Here is a 20,197-nt window from a genome sequence, read left to right as displayed (position 1 = left end):
TGACGTGATGGTACACCAGGCCTGGTGGAAAGGGAACAGTGTCTGAGAAGGGTCAATCTGAGACTACGGCTTGTGTGTCGTCCTTGGGCGCAACCTCAAACACCCGACTTGGGGCCCTGGGACTTATTGGGCAGCCCGATTGTGGTTCGAGCCCGAATGAGAACGCATCCTCGTATTGTGGGCAAAACCACCTCTATTTTTGTTCCTGCTGTCAAACCTGGCCCCCTGACTGTAGCCCCTCTACCCCTGGAAGCTCAAAGGGCAGCACTGAGACACAGGGGCGTGCAGGCCCAAGGATTTCAGGGTCACCCTGGAGTCGTTTAGGCTATGGAGCCTGCTATCAGTTTGCTCCTAAAACAGGCCTGTCCCCTCAAAAGGGAAGGTCCAGAGACCTGCAGCCAAGAACTCCAGTGCATAACGATGCTGGTGGCCCTGGCAGCAAAGTCCGCCGCTATGAGTCTTGAGGCAAACTGGCCTTGAACTTATCGGTTGCTACCCAATTGTTAAAAGCGTACAGGCTGAGCAGGACCTGCTGGTTAGCTATCCTCAGCTGTCAACTAGCTGTTGCATATGCCTTCCTCCCCAGGAGATTAAGCTTTTTGGGCTTCTTACTCTTGGGCATGGGCCCCAACTGCCCTTGCCTCTCCTGTTGGCAGTGGTGCAGGCAGCCTGCCGACCCTGGTGGGGGGTGGGAAAATAAGTGCTCATAGCCCACCTAAGGGACAAAGTACCATCTTTCTACCCCTTTCTGCGTAGGGGGCATAGCGGCCGGGGTTTGCCAGAGGGTCTTTGATTTTTGCATCATCTTGTTCAGCGGGAGGGCAATCTTAGTGGGGCCCTCTGCCATAATGATGTCTATCACCGGGCTTTACCTCCTTTACCTCCTGGGCTCGAACCCCCAAATTCTGGGCCAGCCTTCTGAGGAGGTCCTGCTGTGCCCTCGCGTCCATGGAAGGCATCAAGGGTGATGGGTCGGCCAAGGCCTCATCCGGAGACAAGGAAGACTCCCCCCTTGCCACTGGCAGATTCTGCGGGACACCGGTCCCAGATTCCTGAGTTGGACATGACATTGACTGGGCCTGAGTGAGGGGCTGGACAACCTTCTGGGAGGGAACACCTGTTCCAAGTGACCCTGTGGGGCTAGCCCTGCTCTCAGACTCCACTCTGACCAGTGGAGTGGCTGAGGGGGCTGATCTATGCTCCAAGTAGGAAGAGACACCAACCGACCCTGACCTCGCCAGGTCCTGACCCTGGGCCTGGTGGTACGCCAATGGGGTCCAGAACAGTCATTGCAGATGGGGTTGACACTGGGGAGGCACCTCTGGATGCTGGTGTCTCTGGGTCTGCGACCAGGAACTCAAAGGGTGCCAAGACCTGGACAGGTACTGAGGGCTTGACCTGCGTGACCTGCTGGAGCACCTGGAGGAAGCCCTCAAAGAGAAGGACTGTACATCGGATTTGGAGGAATACTCTGATGCCGACCAAGGCGGTGCCGCTGAGCGTTCCGGGTCCCTCTGGGCCTGATTGGAAATTGCTGCTGGCAGTGCCGAAGGTGGCATGGACGCGGAGTCTGGGGCTGGCGGACGCAAAAGTGGAGATGTGACGTAGTGGGGGTACCTTGCTAGGGCTGTGGCGACCTCTGCTGTCTGTAAGAGGACCCAGCAGGGAAGTGGGGAGTCATTATGCAAAGGTGGCTCCAAACTGGTCTGACCAGCCGCCCCCCATGGGGAGAAACAAAGGAAGGTGGAATGCTGCCCTGGCTGGGGGCAGGGCTGGAGGAGAGGTGGTGAGTTCCTGTCTGGAAAGCAGGGGAGAAGGAGCTGGGGAGGGGGCTAGGACTTCCCCATCTCAAGGGGGGGTACTGAGGTATCTTAGCCCCAGTTCCTGTAACTAGATGACATCTGTGCTGTGCTATATCCTGGAGAAGCAATAAACTACCTCCATTCTACTGGCTGGGGGAGTCTGTTCGTGACATTTGGGGGTGCAGGAGACGGGGGACCCCAATGCGCCATCACAGGAGACACCTGCGGCCTTTCCCGCACCTGGTCCTGCGCCCCCAAGGGTGGTGCCAGCCAGCTCAACTGGGTGGGCCGCATCAGGAACGGCGGTACCGAGGCCCAAGAGGCCGGAGAACGCAGCACCAAGTGAGACAGCAGTGCCGTGACGGGTGGTACCAGAGCTGTCTCTGGCACTGAGATGAGCGGCGCTGGGGCAGATAGCAGCAGTGTTGGGGCAGACAGCAATGGTGCCAGCGAAACCGTGGGACCATGCAGTGCCAGACCAGGAGATGCTGTGAATTCGATGAGTTCCTGAGCCGCCAAAAACGTCTCTGGTGTCAACGGTGGACGGACCTTCTCCATGGACAGGCCTGGAGATTCAGGACTGCTCCACCTGTGAGAGCTAGGCCCTTGCGGTGCCGCTCCCACTCCCACACAGGAGAGGTGGGGCACCCTTCCTTAAGGCATGCCCCCCTTCTTGAAGGCGACATGCCCATGTGTACCTTCTTGTGCGACTCCAGGGCTGGGGATTGAGAGCTGTGCCGTGGAGCCAGCTGATAGTTCTGCACCAAGGAGCTCTTCTCCTGATGCCCAAAGTCCTGCACCGACCCCGGAGCACTCTGTACCAATGGAGTGTCTGGTGTTGACGCGCCAACTCCATGAGAATCAACTGAAGGCAGGAGTTGCGTTCCCACTTGGTACAGGGCTTGAAATACTTGGAAATCTTACAGACATCTATAAGGTGTCCCTCACCCAAGCACTTTAAACAGCCTTTATACGGGTTGCCGCAGGGCATAGGCTTGGAACAACACCGGCATGGTTTGAAGCCTTGTGGCCCCAGCATACCCTACCTCGACACAGGAGGGGAGATGAAAACTATCCAAATACACTAACTATAGAAAAAACAAACACCACACAACACTAACTATAAGTAAACTATTTACACCAAGGTAAGAGAAAGCCAAGAGTAGTCTTGCAAGCAAGATGAACATTCCAGTCGACCGTCACGGGCGGTAAGAAGGAACTGAGGCGGGGTGGGGCCAGCAGGGGTATTTATGTGTGGCTATAGTGGTGCCACTGTAGGGGGCTCCCCAGGCTGGCCCAACGGGTACTACTAAGGGTAAAACAAAGTCCCTGGGAATCATAAATATGGTGCGCATGCACCTAGTGGAATGGACATAAGCAAGCACTCGAAGAAGAACTACCCTATCCTGGGAGACTGTCTTGGCTACAAAAGTCTTGCAGCCCAGTAAGATGCAGGGCCATTCATGTGGTCTATTCACTAGCCTAAGTTGCCTTTCACTCATGAAGACTTATTGTTCAATAGCCATATTACAGAGGAAGTGGAAATGACATAATGCTAGCATCCCATACGCCCGCTACTGTGTTAAAGATAATCAGATACAGAGCCTCTTCATGCAAATTTTGGAAGCTTGAGATCATCAGTTCTATACACCAGGCAGCATGCATTCCTTCCACACAGTCACAAATTCTGCAAACACTGCACCGGGGAGGGGTGGTGTGAGAGGACCCATGTTCAGCCCTTGAAGGCAAGTCTGACCTATGCAGGTTACAAAACCTCACTCACTCATTGCTTTAGTAGGCCCATACCCTGCTGAGTTACTGAAAAGTTCAAATCTTCATTTCAAGACTTCAAGTTGCTGAGAATCCACCATTTGCTCTACTTCAAACCAGCATGTGACCCATGCAGCTAAGCGTGGTGAAAAATAAACCAGTTTCTCTGTCAATCTCATTGGGAGAAATCCCTTCCGGATCCCAAATCTAGTGTATCAGTTAGACCCTGAACATGTGCTAAGACCCACCAGCTTCAGACTTGAAAAAAAAGTTATGTTCCCCACCTCCCACGATTCTCCTTGAAAGGCTGTTCCAGAATTTCACTCCTAAATGATTAAAAACCTTTGTGTAATTTCTCATCTCAGCATGCCAATGGCTAGGAGTTATATCCAGGAGTTCTTGCGCCAATATTAGCCCTTAAACTTCAATAACTTCTCCCCCTACCTGGTGCCTATATTTCTGATGCATTTACGGAAAGCAATCACATCCGCTATCAACCTTTGTTAAGAGAAACAAGCCAAGTTCCTTAAGTTGGTTCTCTATTCCTCTGATCATCCTAGCCCCTGTTCTAGTTTGAATTCATCTTTCTTAAACATACATTGAAGATCTCACCAGTGCCTTGTGTAGAGGTAGCAACAATTCCTTGGCTCTACTTGAATTAACCTCACTTTATGTAGCCAACATTAGCTTTTTTCAGTCACATCACATTGAAAACTCTGTCATCCTGTGATATACCCAGGTGTTCCTCCCCATTCACTTCAAAATGATAAGTACCTTGTTTATAGCAATAATTCTTGTTAGCCTTTAACTGCATAACTATTCAACTTCAGCCCATGTCTATTACTCCAGTTTTCAGGTCATCCAAGACTTCTCGGATGATATCCTGGTTCTCCTTTGTATTGGCAATACATACTAACTTTGCATCATTTGCAAGTTTTATTGACACAGAAAATGAGAGCATGTAAGATCTTTACTAAAAATGTTAAAAATCTGTGCCAGTCTTGACCCTTGGGGAACTCCACTAATACCCTGGCTGGTCCCTAACCCACTCGTCTCCCCTTTAACCAGACCCGTACCAACTTTGTAATCCTCGTATTAATCCTCATCTTCTCCAATTTAATTAATAATTTCCCATGGGAAACTATATCAAATGCTTTACTGAAATCCAAGTAGATTAGGTCAGCTGCACTTCATTTATCTAGATAATTGGTCATCTTCTCAAGAAAAAGACCAGGTATGGCTTATTTGATCTACCTTTTGTAAAACCATGCTGTATTTTAATCACAATTCCCGTTTACCTCTGTGTCCCTAGCTGCTCTCTTTCATGGCTTGCCCCCAAAATATCAAGGAGTGCCCATGTGAGCACAACTTGAGATCCTCTGGTATCACAGAAATGTAGAGGTAGAAATCAATCATCAAATCCAGTTCCCTAAGCTATACCAGTGTCATGTAAATGTACAAGCGGCGAGGAGTCCTGTGGCACCTTATAGACTAACTGAAGTATAGGAGCATAAGCTTTCATGGGCAAAGACCCACGAAAGCTTATGCTCCTACACTTCAGTTAGTCTATAAGATGCCACAGGACTCCTCGCCGCTTTTGCAGATTCAGACTAACACGGCTACCCCTCTGATACATGTAAATGTACATCTCCCTCACAGATGTTTCTAAAAACCTTCAATGAAGTTTTCACAGCCTCCCATGGAAGCCTATTTAAGAGCTTAACTAGCCCCATAATAAGGAAGTTTTTCTAATATCTAAGATTAAATCTCCCTTATTACAGTTTAAGAGAATTACTTCTTTGTCCTACCTTCAGGGGATACAGAAGATAATTAATAACTGTTCTCCTGTAACAACCCTTACATTTATTTGTCACCTGTTTTCAAGTCCCGCCAAGTCTTCTCTTCTCAAGACTCAACACGCCCAGTTTCTTAACATTTCCTTCAAAGTCATAATTTCTAAACCTTTTGTCACTTTTCTTTTGTTCTCTTCTAGACTGTTTCCAATTTATCTACATCTTTCCTAAAATGGGGCACCCAGAATTAGATACAATAATCCATCTGAAGCCTCACTAGTGTGTACATATGACACTCCTCAATAAGGTAAGTATTTTTTGCAAATGTACCACATAGTGAATTATAAATTGAATGACTCCACAATAACCTCTACATCCTTTACAGCAATTATTTCACATTTTGTAGTTGCATTTGATTTGTCCTTCCTACGTTTTTTGTGCTAGTCTGTTGAATTCTAGAATTCAGACCAATTTGTCCAGGTTGATTCGAATTCTTATCCTGTTTTTCAAAGTTCTTGGAACCCCTCCCAACTTGATGTAATCTGCAAATGTTATAAACACACTCTCCATATCATTATCCAAATCATGAAGGAAAATATTGAAAAGCATCCGACTCAGGATTTATGGGATCTTACTAGATACACCCTTCCAATTTGACAGTTTTCAGTGTATAATGAACAGTCATGCTTGGGGTCCCTGCTTTTTATATGCAGAATTTTGGGACCATTTGATATATATTGTGCATTGATTCAGTGATGCTCCCCACAGGCCTCCGTTCATCTCCTCTGTACAGGCATATGGAGGAAAACAGAGTTCTTCTGTAAATAATACAGGTAATCTTTGGACTTACAAATTTTTTCAATTGACTGACCATTTCTTCCTTATGATACTTGTTTCGCTCTTTCAAAGGAAGTCGGCAGGAGAACAGTGCACATCACATGCTGAACCTCAGCCAATCACTGATCTCGCTGTTCCAACCTTCTGAGTGGCTGAGCCTGTGGCTGGGAGCCAGGCAACCAAAAACAAGTGGCAATGCTGCCTGGCAACAGAAGCCATCAAACAAGCAACTGACAGGAACCCTCTTTCAGCTGTGTTCTTGCACATCAAAGCATATGTGATTTTGTGTTTATCTGAATGCTGTTCACCAAATAGATAGATGGATGTTGTTACACTAGTCATCTATATTTCATTTAGTGCAAAAATCTTGGTTACTGTGGTGAAAACAGCGCATCAAACCTTGATTCAGGAACCAATTCCCACTTAACATTATTGATTCCTATAGGAAAAGCAGTTTCGACTTACAACGCAATTCCAAGGAGCAAATTGTGTTGGAAGTCCAAGAACTCCCTTTAGTTGATAACTTGTCCGAGTATGGTCTTTCAACCAGCTCTGAAGCCACCTTATAGTAATTTAATCTAGATTACATCTCCATAGTATATCATGTGGGACTGTGTCAAAAGACTTATTTAAAATCAAAATACATCAAGGCTATAGTTTCCTTGTATCCATTAGGTCAGGAACACCATCAAAGAAGGACATGAGACTGGTTTGGTATTATTTGTTCTTGACAAACACATGCTAGCTATGCCTTATAATCCCACGATCATCCATGTGCTTACAACATGATTTTTTTAAATCATTTGTTTCACTATCTTTGTAGTTATCAAAGTGAGACTGACTGGTCTAATTCCCCAGGTCCTCTTTGTTCTTTCAAGCACAAGGCTGGGGAGAAGAAACTAACTACAGAATCGGTATCATCGCAACTTTGCTTTGAAGGAAAGAGTCACTGAGTAAAACCAGCCCGGTCACCACAAGAGGCATGGTTCTTGAGGCCCCTACCTTCTTTCGTTCTGGGTAATTGTTCCCTTTTCCAACTTGCCAGCAATAGAGCCCAACACCTTGCTTGCATCATTTGCAAAGTCCAAGTCCCGAACTTCTGCAGGAGAAACTGGTACTATAGCAAAAGCTTCTTTGTCCTCTTTTACTGGAGAGGTCCCAATCTAAAACCCAAGGTAATTGTATTATTACATTAAGACACAAAGGGGCAAAGCAACACAGAAGTAAATCAGTAATATTGAAAGAAACCACAGTCCTAACAAGAGAGGAGATTAAAAACATCAGGATAATATTTTTCATTGAGAATGAAGTTTAAGAACAACACACTTCAATGCACATCTATAGTGAGGATTTAAAATCCCATTTAATTGGTTAACCAGTGAAACATTAATTGGTTAACTAGTTAAACCCACAGATAGGGGTTGCTCCTGTCCACCCAGTGCGGCCCCTGCCTGCAGGGCACCCGGGTCCACCATGGACAGAGGCTGCTCTGTCCAACCAGAGCAGTCCCTGTCTGCAGCAAGCCCTCCATGGAGGCTGCAGCAGCCCTCTTCACATGGCAGGTGTGGAGCTGCTCCAGCCTCCACCAGTTAACTGTTAATGGGAATCAGTAAGCATCACCCATTAATGGTGATGTTCATCAGTTAGAACTATAGATTAGGGATATGAAAGGCTAACACTTTTCCAATCTCACATTAGAGAGACCACAAAAACATTGTCACAAAACACTCTAACAATATGCTACTCCTGACAGTTATATTACAAAGGACTCTAAAAAGCCTAAAGTTCAACTAATGTTACTGCTTAGTTTTTTCCATCATAATACTGTGTGAAGCCAGTTATTAATTTTTCATTGTTTGTGAACTGATTAACCTAGCAGAACAATAAACCTCAAGGAATCAGGATTTTTAATATTGAAAGTATTTGTATATATAAAAAAAGAAAGGATGGTTTTATTGAAGTTGCAGGACTTACTTTAAGCATCACAGGTTTCTCCTCTTCTTTATCAATTGGGATATTGGTGCTATGAACCCATGTGTTAGTACACAAATGTCTAAGCCTGACATAGGAGTTCCTACAACAGAATCAGTAATTGTAACAATGAGACATTTTTAAAATATGTAACGTAACAGTAATCCTAGGTTTGTACAACTTCAAAGATGCTGGCAGGAAGGACCAATAGAAGACAGTTTATTTTCTGCTAGAAACACTGTCCCGGAACTAGAATAAAGCTTTTCAAAGTAACAACAAGTTTTCTAAATTGTAAACTCAACTTCCAAGTGCATCTGTATTTTAACATACTGCAACTCAAACTTTTTGACACGTCCCATGCATAAATGAGAAAGAAAAACCTAACCAAAAGTAGTACTTAGTCTTCGAAAACTCTCAGAGGTAGCAGTGTTGGTCTGTAACTTTAAAAACCACAAGCATTACTGTGGCACCTTAGAAACTAATATATTATGAACTTTCATGCATAAAATGAAAGCTGATAATTTAGTTATTAGTCTCTACATTGCCATTGCACTGCTTGTTGTCTTTGAAAAAAAGTGTTTGACTACTGGCCATGCACAACCTATAACCTGCACAAGTATCACAGGAAGTAAATTAACATAATCTTCGTTACAATAAGAAATTGTTCCCATAAAAGAATTCAAATAGCCACAGGGTACGCTTATTTCATGCACATGTTCACTCTGTGATCAATATATTTCTTTAATTAATATGAAGCAGTAAGAACTAAAGGACAGTTAGCAGTCCTTTCGCCTCAGAAGACACTAGTTTAAATTTCTGTTAAGTCAACAGTTTACAAAAATGCAGTGGTCTCAACCTAATACAAAGCTCAGATTGAAAACTACAACTGTGAAATCATGCTGACAGACTAAGAACTAGAACAGTAACCCTATACTAGCATATATTCGTGTGTGTAGGAAGCATGTACAACACCCATGTAATCACCATTAGGTATGAGCAGTTTTTTTGTTCCCCATGTTTTGGAAATGGAATTTGTACTTAGCTATTTATTTTAAAACAAATAAAAGGAAGTTCTTCACACAGCGCAGTGTCAACCTGTGGAACTCCTTGCCTGATGAGGTTGTGAAGGCTAGGACTATAGCATGGTTTAAAAGAGAACTAGATAAATTCATTGAGGTTAGCCAGGATGGGTAAAGAATGGCATCCTGAGCCTCTGTTTGTCAGAGGGTGGAGATGGATGGCAGGAGAGAGATTGCTTGAGCGATAGCTCAGTGGTTTGAGCATTGGCCTACTAAACCCAGGGTTGTGAGTTCAGTCCTTGAGGGGGACCATGTAGGGATCTGGTGCAAATCTGTCAGGGGTGGTACTCGGTCCTGCTGTGAGGGCAGGGGACTCGACTTGACCTCTCAAGGTCCCTTCCAGTTCTGTGAGATAGTATATCGTTACCTGTTCGGTTCAATCCCTCTGGGACACTTGTCATTGGCCACTGTTGGCAGACAGGATACTGGGCTGGATGGACCTTTGGTCTGACCCACTATATGGCCATTGTTATGTTCTTATACGCTTTGCAGTAAATGCAAACAAATTCAAGTTTCCACACAACCAACTTGCAGAGCATGCCTATGCTACAGATCGAAGGTGTGATTCCTGGCACAGGCGGGCAGACTTGAGACAGCAGTCTGGATGCTGTGAGGTGGGCAGCAGCTTGGGCTAGGTACCTGATTTCACACCTAGAGGTTCAGGCAGAATTGGCTAGTCCAAGGTGCTGTCCATATTACAATGTCTACACTACTTGTAGCTCAAGAGGAGATAGTATTAGTCTGTCTGCCTGTGCTGGGAATCACACCGCCCAACTGCCATACAGACACACACTAAAAATATTACGCCTAAAGGTCCAGTCACATCAATATTTTTGCACTGTCTCACAAAGCTTCCTAGTCCGAGACTTTTTACTCTAACTATAGAAAATAAGTTGACACTAAGTTTTTAAGGTCTTCTTGTCTATAACAACTGATGAGCATCGCGGAATAATTTTATCCATAGCGTTGACTTCAGAAAGACATTCCTTCTGCTGGTTTCATCTAAGGACGCCAAGATGTAGACGACAATACGTTTAACTGAAAAGCCTAGGCTTATCGGTAATCTTCTCAACTACACACAGTCCACCGCCCCACTCTTGCCTCTATCAGGCAGAAAGGCAGGGGACCAGGAGCCGGTACTGGGGGGAGCCAGCTTAAAAGCAAGTTCCCCAGTAGTACTGGTTCCATGGTGTTGCCTCTGCATCGGAGGCAGCAGTGCGGGGCAGCAGGCAGCCAGTCTGTGCAGGGAGCTGGTTTTTAAACTGGTTTCCCCTAATACAGAGGTAGCAGCATGGCGTGGCAGGGGGCTCCCCAGGAGTGAGACCAGGAGCACACTGGCTGCTGGCTCTTCTCCCCATGGACTATCAAAGAGTCATGTAACTGCAAAGATTTCATGCAGTTACAGGACTAGTCCATTACTTGATATCTAACATCCTAGTGTCATCTAGATCCATGCTTTGCATTTACCATACAAAATACAATGCAAGAGTGGCTACAAAGGAAGTATTAGCCATCATATATCTGCACCTGTACACGTCTGCTGAAATCCACACAAGACACTCAGTGAAAGCAACTACTAAGTAGGACATGGGGAGTTCATGGATTGATGGTACTCCAGGTCAGAATCAATTAGTTTAGATGCAATTCAAATTATTTTAAAAGCAGATTACTTGGTCTTTGCAGCACACAATGTGCCTTAACTACATTTGTAATGTATGTAGTGAATAAACATTTGATTAGTAGAAAAGAACACTGTTGAGCATGAGGAACAATATGCAGAATACACCTAAGTGACCTTAGGTTCTGTTCCTGGCTCTGGCACCGGCCTGTGGCAGGACTCTGGGCAAGTCACTGCTGCTCTATGCCTCAGTTTCCCCTGCTGTAACGTGGGGATAATGATATTGCCATCTTCTTTGTAGGCTGTTTGGAGATGTATTGGTGAAGTGCTATATAACTGCTAGGTATAATTACCATTAATACTTTTAATTCACTTCAAAGAGAAAAAACAGTGACAAATTGTTCTGCAATCTTAAAAATAAATGCCATATAGCGTCTCCATCTTTCAACACTTGGTGCATCTAGTACCAAGAACATTCTAGGAGGCTATTTAACTCCACCTGGTTACTGCTGTAAGAAGCCTGTAAGAAGTGAGAACCTGTTGCAGTTAACATCATACCTTGGGACAAGGCTATCTCCCCCTCGCAAAGTGGTAGGATCCAGCTCAAAGATAGAAGAAATATCGTTTCCTTCAGGTACAGACACCAAACAATAAGCCATCTTGTCCTGAGCATTATGCAACCCTCTTCTGGATGCATCCTGGTCAGGATCGGTCTACGGAAAGAATCCAATCAAATGAAGTCAGAAACACGCTTCCAAGAACTGTCAGACCAGCGTGAAGAGCCAAGCCTTATATCAATTTGTTTCATAATTTGAACACAAAATAACCTCTTCAAGTGCTGGTACTGGCAGACGCTCCTGCTGTGCTTTAGGACACAAATAAAACTGACAATTAGCTGCCTTTGCCAAACACATTTGTTTCACTTTGTCTGCTGTTGGTAACTTTTGAGCATCTCTGGGTTTTAATGTAATAATTCCTAAGTAATGTTGGGTTTATATCTTTTCACAGTTAAGTGCCAGAGAATACACTCAAATTGCCAAGACATTCACCTCACAATGCACTGAAAACCCAGATTAGAGTCAGACTCTGCCACAGATGATCCATTTATCACAAGATGCCGACTCTAGAGACTGCTGCTGAAGGGATCCAGAAATCTACTTGACAAGTCACAACTATAACCTTAAGTAAGTCTTTTGTGTAAGTTGCAATAATGGTAGCTGACAATGCTATTACCCAGTCACGTTGTCATCATCGCCAATACCGAAGAAAGAATAAAGTAGAAGAAATAGAATTACAGGTGTCAGTCGCTGATGAAAAAATGAACGGTAACCAAGAAGTTAGCCAGCTGGTTGTTTTCATTTCAGTCCATGGCACTCATGATTGCACGCGTCCAACACGCCACAATAAATAAAGCAGCAATATCTGCTACGACAATAGTAAGCATTGACTAGGTTAATGCTTTCCTGATTGAGTTTATCTTTTTAAATGAATTTCAAGGGGGGATTGTCAACTTTTTGTTAAATGAAGAAGAACTTGGATGACTATAGCATAAAGTAGCAAATACTTAGAATAACTGAAGGTCAAAGGGAAAAAATAATGAGGAAAAGCTGTGGTTCACTCTTCCTCCATCATCTTTCCTGGGAACATGAGCAGGAATCTCCAATCAGCAAGATAAAGATGTTAGCCAGTGAGGCTGAGACTTTCAAAACACAGGTGCCTGAGCAGAGGTGAAAGTAAAGGGATGTGCCCCTATGTGCAGCTCTGGCAAAAGCCAGAAGGGAGCTATTTAAAAAGATGGCAGGCATTAGGCTTGTGCTGGGAAAGAACCTATAAGAAGTTTAAGTTACTTTCACCCTTGTGCCTGAGACACATTTAAATACTAAAATTGGATTTTTCAAACAGCTGAATAACCAACTACTCCTATGAACTTCAGTGGAAAATGTTGAGCTCTCAGTATGGGTGAATATCAGGCCACTTGATAAGGGACCTTAACACTGATTTAGGAGCCTCAACATAAGAGTATCTATTAGTGAAAGTCTTAGTTTGAAGAGCTGAAAGAGCCAGGATTGTATGAAAGCTATAGAATGCTTACAGTGTTACACACATACTTCAGGATCTCCCGTGGTTATTACATTTGTAGAAAGTTAGTTACAGTTTATATGCATCATTCAGCAATAAGATGATAAATATATGGAATAGACATAAATTGGTGATCTGCATTTAAAATACGCAGCTATATATTCAGTCTCTTCGGAGACTAACTCTACACTTGTACTGAATTCTCAAAACTTTCATTTGTGTTCACCAAACATCTTGCTGACCTCCAAACATGGCACATGCGGAAAATTCATACAATTCAATACTTCAGGCACCTGAAGCAATGAATTAGCCAATTGGAGATTACGACAAAAGCTATAAACCAGGGAGCATCAAACATGCAATAGAAAGTAAGGGATCTTAGATGAGATTATTGCATCCACACAAAAATAAAATTTCAGCTACAAATGCTAATTACAAAAATGACACAATGGGCCCCCTGTTATGTTGAAGGGTGCAGTTTAGGAGCTATGATTCATGCTCAATTAAATCAAAACTCAGCTTTGATCATTAATTGAGGAATAGAAAAGAAATTAATTGAGAGAAGAAAGTCAAGGCAGATACTGTGTAGAGAAATGTGCAGTCTTGAGAATGGTTCAGGCTTGAATAAAATTACTGTAACCAAATAAGGTTAGGCTGCTAACACCATCTCTCAAATTAAAGGAGTTTCAACCATATTTCTGTCAGGGAGTCGGTGTGTCTTGCCATTTGTTTGTGGTCTATTTTCGCCATCTGGTGGTGAAGAGGTGTAAGAATAAAACCAGTAGCCACTTACCAGATTTTAAGCTAAGGTTCCATCAATACCTAAGTTCATTTTGGAGTGAAGGACTTGTGTGTAATGACAGTGGTAGAAAGTAAAGTCTTTTCTGATTTCCAGAAAGATACTAGAGACCATTAGCGCTTTTCTGAAAAGTTAAAATTAAGTTGGTTTTCACTATACAGAGTACTAAACATAAAATGTTGCCAGGACGTTAGGATTTGCAACAAAACAGTAAAGGAAACCAAGTTATAACACGAAATAACTGGAGTAACTTGTATGGCTGGTGGCCTACAAGGCACTGAGCCAACAACTTCTACTGATCACGTTTCCGGTTATTGATCAATGGGATCTGCAGAAGCGGTATCTGCAGGCAAGGACAGTATGTGGAGACACCATGCTCTACCCTTTCTTAGGGGCCGCAGGGATATGCCAGTCACTTCCACGAGCAGCAGTTACCATGGGGATAATTACTCCCACCATGATAGGTGAGGCATTTTAGAACTCACTACTCAAAGAATTAAATTCAAGCACAAGAGAGAAATGAAAAATTATGAAATGCACAGACCCGTCAAAAACTATAAATAACACCCTTTGCAAGCAGTAAAAGTAGTAACAACCCACATAAGTAATGGGTTAGAAGATGAGAATGAAAGACAGTGTGCATGTGCGTATGTGAGAGAGAGGAAGAGAGAGATAATGATGGACACACACAGTGTGAGAGAGAATGACAGACACACAGGGTGTGATTTGTGTTGTCCATGCTCCCTCCATTCCCTTCTCTCTGTGTGGAGATAGGGTACAGAAGTAGTACAGAAGTAGGAGGGACACCCTGACATCAGTGCCCTCCCCGCTTCTCCCTCCCACACCCTGCACAGCAAGGAGGCGGCTCCCAGGGGGGAGCTCTAAGGTCGAGGTCAATATGACAATGGGTGGAGGGGCAACGCTTGATAGCTTCCTGACCAAACCCATCAGGATCACCTGTCAGAGGCTCCAAGATGTACCAGTAGATCCTGATCTATTGATTGGTGACCATTGTCCTAAGGTAATTTTTCAGATGTTTAATTATTCCTTCAGGACAGCTTTCATTTGTAAAATGAACTACAGGCTGAACTGCTTCAGTCTGGGACTCTGGCACGAATGAGGATTCCACAAGTGCTCTGGGTCTGGAGTACTCATGAGGAAAAACTAGTGCAGCAGGATCAGGGATGTTCCTAGACAAGACAGCCAGGTCAGAGGCTGGAAGCGAAGCATAGAAGCAGAGGGGCCAGCTTTGACTTCCCTGCTCTGGCAAACTTCCTGCTGAGGGACCAGTAAAGTAACAAGGGTGTTGGACCAGCCAGGCCTAATCTGTTGTTCACTTGACCCATGGGATAAAGATATCAACCACGATATTTGGTATTAGATCTCAAGTTGAGAAACTTATTCACACTTTAAGAAAGTAAATGCATCAAAGAGGTTAAGAGAGTCAGACCTTCTGAAAAATGGTTCAAAAGTTATCCTTGTAGATGCTATTTAAGAATCAAGCTTCCTAGTAGTGTGCAGCTTTTCAACTTTTTCTAAAGCCTACCACACCAATATTCAATATGCAGGCTCATGCTAGAGCACTATATGGAATACCTTCCATCCATGCTTAATTTTGAATTTAAGTAGCAGAAAAACCTTGTATCATCTATTCACTTGCCAGTCAAATACCAAGGCGTATGTCAACCCTTCCTAGTAAGGGGCAAAATTATATTCCTGCCTATACTTACTGAGGATTGACATTCCTGGCCATCTTCCTCATAGTCAGGGTTTACCTGATGAAAAAGAATCACAGGCAAGTCAACAGTTTTAGTTTTCCACTCCCTGGTATAAAATTCCTCAAGGAGATCTAGCTTATTTTGTAGCAGATGCACCTTTTTCTACAGAAGTGCAAAACACTGGATAGGTGGACAAATTCAGGTTGCATTTTTAACACTCAGGGTAATTAACCACTGGAACAATTTATGGCAATGTTTTAACCAAGGGTATGGTTACACTGTTTTGGCTGTTTTTTTTTTCCGGAAAAAATGGCACTTGCATTTGCATACCTTCTTCTGTTTTTTTCCCCAGAAGAGGCTTTTCTGCTATTTGGCCCCGTCTACATGGGGCCAAATGTTGGGGAAAAAAACCACCCTCTTTCGAAGCCGCTGTAAACTTAGTTTTGTGAGGAAGAAGGGGGCTTTCGAAAGGGGGGAGGGGTTCCAACATTTGGCCCCGTGTAGATGGGAGCCAAATGGTGGAAAAGCCTCTTCCTGGAAAAAACAGAAGGTATGCAAATGTGAGCGCTATTTGCATACTTCTGCTGAAAAACAAACAAAAACCAAACAAACAGTGTAGCCACAACGTCAAGACTGAATGCTTTAAAAAAAAAATATGCTCTAGGAATTATTTTGGGCAAGTTCTGTAGCTTGTGTTATACAGAAGATCAGACTGAATTACCACAATGGTCCCTGGAGGCCCCGAAATGTATGAAGACATATACAATGCAATCAACTTTTAAAAACTAAAACAGACCAAAACAAAAAACAAACAAACAAAAAAAAAACCAGGTACATGTGGGGCAAGGCACAGAATTAAGCAATCGGGAAACTTGCAAAAAAGACTTGGGATACCACTAAAGCTGAGGGGGAGGGAAAGAAAAATTTTGTGCAAGTTGTGTAAAGCTTTTACATTTGGACATCCCAATTAAATTTCAAAACATTCAACCAGCTTTAAGACACTACACGTTGGGAAAAAAAAAAATCTCGATCATGTCATCATTCAAAACTTTCCTTTTATAAAAGCTGATTTTGCCATAATATGCACAAATTCAGCAACTAGACTTAGCGTGAGTATGTGTCCATGTTTTCACTGATGATTAATCAGCCCATGCTTTGCTAAGCAACTCCTATAATCCCCAGTCCTGTTCATCCATTTTGCACTTGGTAAAATACTACTAAGTGTTTTGGAATCTGCTTACTAGAGAAGCATAAAATTGGGATTCTTTCGTTTGAATTCCTGCATTCATCACAACAAGCTATAATGCCATTTTTCACTCCAACCCTCTCCTCTTGCATACTTCTAGCATCTTAATTTTTACAAATATGCATGTCTCCATTTATACGTGTTTGTTTCAAGATACAGAAGCAAGCTAGTTTCAGTGAGTCTTAACAGTTCACCTGTTCCAAGCAATGAGGCTTCCAAAATTATATCTACATCAATTTACCATGACAATTCCTAGAAGGCTGTTATAACTGTATACTTCTCTTTTTTATGAATACTGCTATGTTCTGTTTGTAAATTAAAGAATCCAGAGGACCCAATAATGGTTTAACTGGTTTCTCCCCAAATGTAATAACAGATTCTTTCACTTACATAATTTACTTTCCCAGTAATGAGCTCATCTTGAATTTGACTGTTTACATACAATAGTGTTGTTTATTTTGTATTCTATTTAGCAAAAAGAAGTCACCCCCTACCCCTAATAAGAAAAGTAGGGACACAGTGTAGTGTTCCACCCCTCCCGAGTATCTTTCAAGAAAATACCTTGTTTGATGCATCTTGGCACTCTGATGCCACCTGCTCTTGTATAATCTGATTATTATTAATATTAATCCTTTATCATGATCCTTCACTAATCTGTTACCAATCCTCAACTAGTTAGGCAACCAGAGTTTTTTGGGGATAAAGGAAGACAGCACTGGCAAGAGAAGAGAGTCAGAGTTTATGGGTCCTTCCCATGGTACTTACTTCTGCTGCTAAATAGTGTCCAGTAGCAAGATGTTTGAACCGGAAAAAGCTATTCCAGTACCCTGCACCACCTCGACAAGGGTCATGTTGCACCACCTAAAAATAGAAAGAGGGCAGATTCTGAATTTCAGTGGTTTGCCCCTCAAGTCAGTGATGTTGTATTGCATCTTCAGTCGTGTTGGTAGAACGTGACAGACACAGGAAATAAATAAAAAAAAAAAAGATACCATTTATCATTCAGGTATGGTGGTCACCACCAACACTGCATCCTAGATGGGTATGTCCAACACAGCCACTGATACACACCTGGATTTATAATGTTCTATTTTAAAGACTATCTCCAGGTGGCTAGATTTGTTGGCTAACAAACCACGGTTTTGTGCTCGATGTTGAGCTTCCTGAGAATGAAAACAATGGGCTAACAGGATATATTGGCAGAAAGATTTTTTTGGAAGCTTGTATCTGGCTGAACGAGGAGAACTGAACAAACTTCACTGAAAGTAAGGTAAGATTCTCTTGTGTTCCCTGATATTCACTTTAGTCTCAAGGTGGGTGGGGGAGGGGGAGCAGAGAGTAGAAATGTTTTGAACTTAACAGTGTTGTCCCAAAGAAGGGAATTTTCTTGAACTCCACATTCATCCTCAAACTCCTCCCAATAAAAAATTTGAGATTAGGTTCCCAGCTGGAACACAGCTGAAAGAATCTTTCAATTAAGTGGCTGCACTGCTGGGAAAAAAAACCCCTGTCCTCCACTTATAGTAATCATATGTATCTGCTTCCAGAACATAATCATCTCAAAGTTTTGTTTGTTTAAGAGGTGAAACATTCATCAAGACACTGGAGTCAAGCTCTCTCTCTCTCTTTTTTTTTAAATTAAGAAGCTAATGAGATTATTCAATTCCACTGAAACAGAAGAGTTTAATCTCCCATCAGAGGAGATTATGTGTACCTACAGTATTCCACTCTGGACGTGGACATGTTCAGAACATATAGCACAGCAGCAAAAATAAGTTATTACTTTGTTGCAATAGGAGATTTTTGGGAGAAAATAAAACATACATAAACACCTCACTCTTTCCTTCTTTTTTCTACGTTGCCAGGAACTGAGGGTTGGATAGCACCTTACTGCAGTGTCAAAAAAGTCAAAAACATGTTTTTACAATGTTAAAAAAAATCCCAACATACTATAAATAATAAAATTTTCTGCTCTTAGAACTTTGAAACATGGAAAGAAGTCGGGAAAAAAATATTTGTGGAACAAGGTTTTAAATAAAAGCACCAATTAACTAAAACCACTTGTACAGCCTCTACGACACTGTCTTTACCTCTACTTCCCACAGTGCTTTTGAACTAGTTGCAGAAGTGGCCGATTGTCTCCCAGTAGTTCTCAGGAAGACATGCTGCTTCTTTCTGTGCTCATCACAAGTCAGAAACTTCTCCTGCTCTGCATGAAACAACCTTACCACATCTCCCTGTTGAAGCCAAGACAGAGTGATCAACACAAACTCTACAATACAGACATCATATGATTAAAAAGCCAGCAACAAGAGGAGTTTCCAAACTTACCCCTTTTAAAATACCATCTTTGTTATCGCTCCATTTCATGAAAAGGACTATTTTCCAGCTTGTGTTGCAATTCACAGAGTTAACCTAGAACAAAAACTAGCATCACTAGTTACACTAGCTATCAGGACAGTGAGGTAAAACACTGCAAAGTACTGCCTTTAAAAAAAAAAGTGGAAAGAGAATTTCAACAGAGCATTGCAGCCCCCATTTATCACTGCATGAAACGAAACACTAGTCCAGGAAAAAAAAACCCCACACAAAACAAACACCTGTGACCTGCACGCAACTGTATAGTAAATCTCAGTAGAGATATTTATCGTTCGTACCCAATTCATTATGTGGATACTTCACCTGGCTATGTCAAGAACAGAACTGGGTCACACTTCTCAGAACTGGGTCACACTTTTAGCCACCAAAAAAGGCAGTCTTGTTTGGCCCAACTATTAATCAATTCTGACACCAATTATCCAAATAATTTTGGCCAGAAAAAGAATATCAGGCTAGATTCACAGAAATAGAGGAGTGGATGTGGCTCCCCCTTGTAAAACTTTAGCTTAGTGTTTAGGACGTTTACTTCAGATTAAAGAGATGCAGGTTCAAATCCTCACTCTGGAGCAGAGATTTGAGCTTCAATCTCTCCCTTCCTGGTTGAGTGCTTCAATCAATCTCTTATATGCCAGCAGTCCTCAAACTTTTCCTCTCATACTCCCCCTTACCAAAATAGAATGTGTCCATGCCCCCACCTCCCTCCTGCATGGGAGCGAAGAGCGGGGGCTCTACCTGGTGGTAGAACTTTGGCTTGGGCTGAGCATTGGGGAGCTCCCTTGCTGCCCCCTTTTGGGGGCTGGCCCAAAGACCCTCTATGCCCTTCCATGGGGGGGGTGTGCACAGGCTGGGGGCCACGGTTATATACTGTTCTCAGGTACGCTTCTGAATCTGCCCCTTTGAACTCTATGTAGGACAGTCTTTACTGGAGCAAGGACTTGAATTTTGGTCTCCTGTATTCCAAACATGTCCCTTAACCACTCTCCCTGGTCAGGTATGATTGAGAAACCCCCTGACCGGACCCATAATATCCTGGCTTAGAGGTTAGGGCACTCCTGGGGCTGTGGAATCTCTGTTCTGAGCAGGGATTTGAACCCAGGTCATTCAAT

At 43.1% G+C, this 20,197-nt stretch overlaps 1 protein-coding gene across 1 annotated transcript in view; it reads right to left on the bottom strand.

The window, feature by feature from the left end:
- ITPR1 (inositol 1,4,5-trisphosphate receptor type 1) overlaps positions 1-20,197 on the bottom strand; it is a 268,821-nt gene that overhangs the window by 161,727 nt on the left and 86,897 nt on the right. Inside the window, 6 exon segments of the mRNA XM_075939741.1 lie at positions 7,205-7,365; positions 8,177-8,276; positions 11,429-11,583; positions 17,478-17,573; positions 18,803-18,949; positions 19,044-19,127. Of these exon segments, the coding sequence (XP_075795856.1) occupies positions 7,205-7,365; positions 8,177-8,276; positions 11,429-11,583; positions 17,478-17,573; positions 18,803-18,949; positions 19,044-19,127 (743 nt within the window).

This window comes from Pelodiscus sinensis, chromosome 11, assembly GCF_049634645.1.
Source record: "Pelodiscus sinensis isolate JC-2024 chromosome 11, ASM4963464v1, whole genome shotgun sequence".
In the NCBI taxonomy this organism is placed as follows: domain Eukaryota; kingdom Metazoa; phylum Chordata; order Testudines; family Trionychidae; genus Pelodiscus; species Pelodiscus sinensis.
This window is presented reverse-complemented; position numbering and strand designations above follow the sequence as displayed.